This window comes from Cnephaeus nilssonii, assembly GCF_951640355.1.
Source record: "Cnephaeus nilssonii genome assembly, chromosome: 14".
In the NCBI taxonomy this organism is placed as follows: Eukaryota; Metazoa; Chordata; class Mammalia; order Chiroptera; family Vespertilionidae; genus Cnephaeus; species Cnephaeus nilssonii.
Window position 1 is genome coordinate 6153197 of NC_137085.1, and position 5130 is coordinate 6158326.

General features: G+C 49.9%; 1 protein-coding gene across 1 annotated transcript; it reads left to right on the forward strand.

The window, feature by feature from the left end:
* The first annotated feature begins 1920 nt into the window (after positions 1-1920).
* LOC307110970 (putative ATP-dependent RNA helicase DDX41) lies at positions 1921-4240 on the forward strand. Its single transcript, XM_079790603.1, has one exon. The coding sequence runs from the start codon at positions 2046-2048 to the stop codon at positions 4056-4058; it is 2013 nt and encodes a 670-aa protein (XP_079646729.1). The 5' UTR covers positions 1921-2045; the 3' UTR covers positions 4059-4240.
* Positions 4241-5130: the final 890 nt, after the last annotated feature.

The following is a 5130-nucleotide window of genomic DNA, read 5'->3' on the forward strand; positions in this document are numbered from 1 at the left end:
CCTGAGAGGGAGGCTCTGAAGCAGGCACAGGAGGCGAATGCCCTGGCCGCCCAAGAGAAGGAGAGGCTGCCACAGGAGGTAGACAGAGTCAGCTTCTGGAATCAGCTGATGAAGGGGCAGCAAAAGGAGCTCTTCACCCAGAGCAAAGAGATGCAAACGTCCCTGGAGCTCCTGCAGCGGGAAGTGAGGCTTTGCAGGCGCAGTACGAAGGGGCCAAGGAGGACCAGCAGAGCATGGAAATCTCGCTGAAGAAGCTGAGCAGCCAGTGTGAGGTGCTCTCCCGTGAGGAGAACTTCGAAGAGGAAAATCATAACCTCAGAAGGCAGAGTCAGACGTTGGCCAAGAAGAACAGGCAGCTTCTAAAAGAGAATGTAGAAAAGTAAATTTCTTACCGATAATAAAAGAAGAGGAGGAGGAAACGTCATGGATTTTTGTCAGTTCCTAGGAAGAAGAAGTGGTGGATTCGAGCCAGAGCCTTCTTCAAATGTAAAAACAACGGTTCTAAGAACCAGCAAAGCCAACCCCAGACTGCCCTACTGGGGCACTGGAGGCCACCCCAATCATGCTCATTTGGGTGGAAGAGCAAGAGGACCCCAGCGGGCCACCTCCAAAAGGTTATCTATCTGGGGAAACCATTTAGCCGCTTGGTGCAAAAAGAACATAAGCAAGAATAAAGACAAACCTCCTGCGGCCGACCCGGCATTGTTGAAACACTTTCAGTCCTCATGTTCCTTCAATATCTCACCCCCTTCTAAATAGGCTCTCTCTTTTCCAGTCACTGGACATTCCTTTCCCGTTACCAGTGCCTCCATCAGATACACTCCCTCATTTATGAAAAACAAACAACAACAAAATCCAAAAAGAAAACACATTCTTTGAATCAGTTACACTTGAAAAGGGGTGAAAATTCAAGTTATCAGCTGTTAAAGTGTGTGCGCATTTCTTGGAACTCTACATTCTGATCCACTGGGAGTCATTCTCTTCCACAAGAGTCTCATCTGTGTGTACATTTGGGGGTGGTTGGGTGCCCTATATTTATGTTCAAAAGGCAGTCACTCTTTTCCTATAAGAGTTGATTTATTATTTGTTTCCACTGTGTGCCCATTTTTGGACCACCTTATGTTTACATTCCATAGGGAGTCATTCAATTTTATCAGAAGTCTGACCTCTGTGTACCTTTCTTGGGGGATACTCCATGTTTATATTCTATTGGAAGTCGTTCATGTTTATGGAGAGTCTGAACTGTGTACCTTTCTTGGGGACACTCTGTGTTTATGTTCTATAGGAAGTCATTCAAGTTTATGGAGAGTCTGACCCCTGTGTACCTTTCTTGGGGGACACTCTGTGTTTATGTTCTATGGGAAGTCATTTGCTTGCATCGGGGGTCTCACCTGCTACTGTGTGTATTTGGCCAGGTTCCTGACACATTGTTTCCTCTTGCTTACTAAAGGTGCTCATTGTGGGATGTACTAAACCTGGTGCTTGGGGTTCTATAAAGAATTTCTCTGCTTGAGCTAATGTACTGAGAAAGAAATGTTAACATGTTCGATTTTCTGAGTGCATTGATTTGTGTATTAAGTAGCCATTGATTCTGGAACACAAGGACAGGTTTGTAATAAAATAATATTGTTAAATTTATTTAAAAAAAAAGAAAGGGGAGGCTAATGTGAGCTAATGTCCCTGAGAAGCCATCTTGGTCATTATTCATGGTTTAGAACAGAAACAGAAACCACTAAGGTTCTGGGTGAAAAGAAGTGAAGCATCAAACCTGTTTGCATTCGTGTTCAGCCAAACTCCTCCAGCCTTTTGTATTTCAGTATTCTCTCTTCTTCTACCAAAGGAACTTATTTTAAATTGCCTCTCTCATTCTTTTTCAGACTAGAAGACTATCTGAAGAATCATTGCAAAACACAAGGGTAGAGATACCCCCCGGGGAATCAGATCATAGGACCTGTGGACAGGGGAAGAGCTTCCATCTGCGACCAGTCCTTTCTCCACAACAGAGAGTTCCTAAAGAAGTGAGACTCCATAAACGTGAAATACAAATGAAGAGCCTCAGGAGGAATTCAGACATAATTGTGTCTCACAGAGCAAAACCGTACACATGTAATGACTGTGGCAAAGCCTTAGGTTACTGCTCTTCCCTTTCACAGCATCAGAGGAGCCACACTGGATGCGTGCAGAAAAGGATGGAGGATTCGGAACCGGAACGGAAGCGGGCTCATACCGAAGAGGAGACTGCCTCCGGAAGCCGTTCCGAGGCGGAGGAAGAGGACGACGAGGACTATGTGCCCTACATGCCATTGCGACAGCGCCGACAGCTGCTGCTCCAGAAGCTGCTCCAGAGAAGCTGCAAGGGAGCTGTGGAGGAGGAGCAGCAGGACAGTGGCAGTGACCATCGGGGAGATGAGGACGACATCCCTCTGGGCCCTCAGTCCCATGTCAGCCTCCTGGATCAACACCAGCACCTCAAAGAGAAGGCTGAAGCCCGCAAGGAATCTGCCAAGGAAAAGCAGCTGAAGGAAGAGCAGAAGATCCTGGAGAGTGTGGCTGAGGGCAGAGCCTTGATGTCAGTGAAGGAGATGGCCAAGGGAATCACATATGAGGATGCAATCAAAACCAGTTGGACACCTCCCCGTTACGTCCTGAGTATGTCTGAACAGCGGCATGAACGTGTACGGACAAAATACCACATCCTGGTGGAAGGAGATGAAGTCCCACCACCCATCAAGAGCTTCAAGGAAATGAAATTCCCTGCAGCCATCCTGAGAGGCCTGAAGAAGCAAGGCATCCACCACCCAACGCCTATTCAGGTCCAGGGTATCCCCACCATTCTATCCGGCCGTGACATGATAGGCATCGCCTTCACGGGTTCAGGCAAGACGCTGGTGTTCACTTTGCCCGTCATCATGTTCTGCCTGGAACAAGAAAAGAGATTACCTTTCTCCAAGCGTGAAGGGCCTTATGGACTCATTATCTGTCCCTCGCGAGAGCTGGCCCGGCAGACCCACGGCGTCCTGGAGTATTATTGCCGCTTGCTGCAGGAGGACAGCGCGCCACTCCTGCGCTGCGCGCTTTGCATCGGGGGCACGTCTGTCAAAGAGCAGATGGAGGCCATCCGACATGGTGTGCACATGATGGTGGCCACCCCTGGGCGCCTCATGGATCTACTGCAAAAGAAGATGGTCAGCCTAGACGTCTGTCGCTACCTGGCCCTAGACGAGGCTGACCGCATGATTGACATGGGTTTCGAGAGTGACATCCGCACCATCTTCTCCTACTTCAAGGGCCAGCGACAGACCCTACTCTTCAGTGCCACCATGCCTAAGAAGATACAGAACTTTGCCAAGAGTGCCCTGGTGAAGCCTGTCACCATCAATGTGGGGCGTGCTGGTGCCGCCAGCCTGGATGTCATACAGGAGGTGGAATATGTGAAGGAGGAGGCCAAGATGGTGTATCTGCTCGAGTGCCTGCAGAAGACACCCCCGCCCGTGCTCATCTTTGCAGAGAAGAAAGCAGATGTGGATGCCATCCATGAGTACCTGCTGCTCAAGGGGGTCGAGGCCGTGGCCATCCATGGGGGCAAAGACCAGGAGGAACGGACCAAGGCCATCGAGGCATTCCGGGAGGGCGAGAAGGATGTTCTAGTGGCCACGGACGTAGCCTCCAAGGGCCTGGACTTCCCTGCCATCCAGCACGTCATCAATTATGACATGCCTGAGGAGATTGAGAACTACGTGCACAGAATAGGCCGCACTGGGCGCTCAGGAAACACAGGCATCGCCACCACCTTCATCAATAAGACCTGCGATGAGTCAGTGCTGATGGACCTCAAAGCCCTGCTGCTGGAGGCCAAGCAGAAGGTGCCACCTGTGCTGCAAGTGCTGCACTGTGGGGACGAGTCCATGCTGGAGATTGGAGGGGAACGAGGCTGTGCTTTCTGTGGGGGCCTGGGCCATCGCATCACCGACTGCCCCAAACTTGAGGCCATGCAGACCAAACAGGTCAGCAACATCGGCCGCAAGGACTACCTGGCCCACAGCTCCATGGACTTCTAGCCGTCGGTCATCCCTCTCCAAGAGGCCTCATTCTCTGGGTTCCAGTTGCCTCCCACACACCAGACCCTGGACAAGAAGCCAGCATCCTCGGCCCAGCTGGCTTGGGCTAGGCTGGGCCTGGCTGCCTGCACTCTGTGCCTCTGGAATGACTATTGCTCCCCTTTATCCCAGTTGTCATTAAAGCACAAGCCTCTCTAGTCTCAAAAAAATAAAAAGCCACACTGGGGAGAAGCCCTATGAGTGCAATGAATATGGGAAAGCCTTCAGCCAGATCTCATCTCTTATTCAGCACCAAAGGATTCAAACTGGAGAGAAACCCTACAAGTGCAGCAAGTGTGGAAGAGCCTTCAGCCAGAATGCAAACCTCACAAAACACCAACGAACTCACACTGGAGAAAAGCCCTACAAATGCAACATCTGTGGGAAGGCCTTCCTTCACAGCGCGAACCTCACAAACCAACAGAGGACTCACACAGGAGAGAAGCCCCTACAAGTGCAGCGAGTGTAGGAAGACCTTCAGTTACTGTGCAGCGTTTATACAGCACCAGAGGCTCCATACAGGAGAGAAACGTTGCAAATGCAACACCTGTGGGAAGGCCTTCAGCCAGAGAGCCAAACTCACAAACCACCAGAGGACACACACTGGAGAGAAACCCTACAAGTGCAGTGAGTGTTGGAAGGCCTTCAGCCAAAGTACAAATCTTATAACCCACACTCAGGAGAAGCCATACGAATGTGGGAAATTTCTCAGTGAGAGCTCAGCCCTCATTAGACATGATGGAATTCACACTGGTGAGAAGCCCTACAAATGCAATGTGTAGCAAAGCATTTAAACAGACTTCATGCCTTAGCATATGAGAATTCATACTGGTGTGACACCCCACCAATGTAGAGTGTGGGAAGGCCTTCAGGTGTAGGTCAGCTTTCATTAGACACCAGAGCCTCCATGCTAAAGAGTAACTGCAAACAGGACCAATGTGGATGGGGACCTGATGGCTTGAAAGCCTCTGGAAACACGATTTGTACCTTTAATAAAATGACTATTTCATGTGGAAGGTCTCAGGAACTTTTT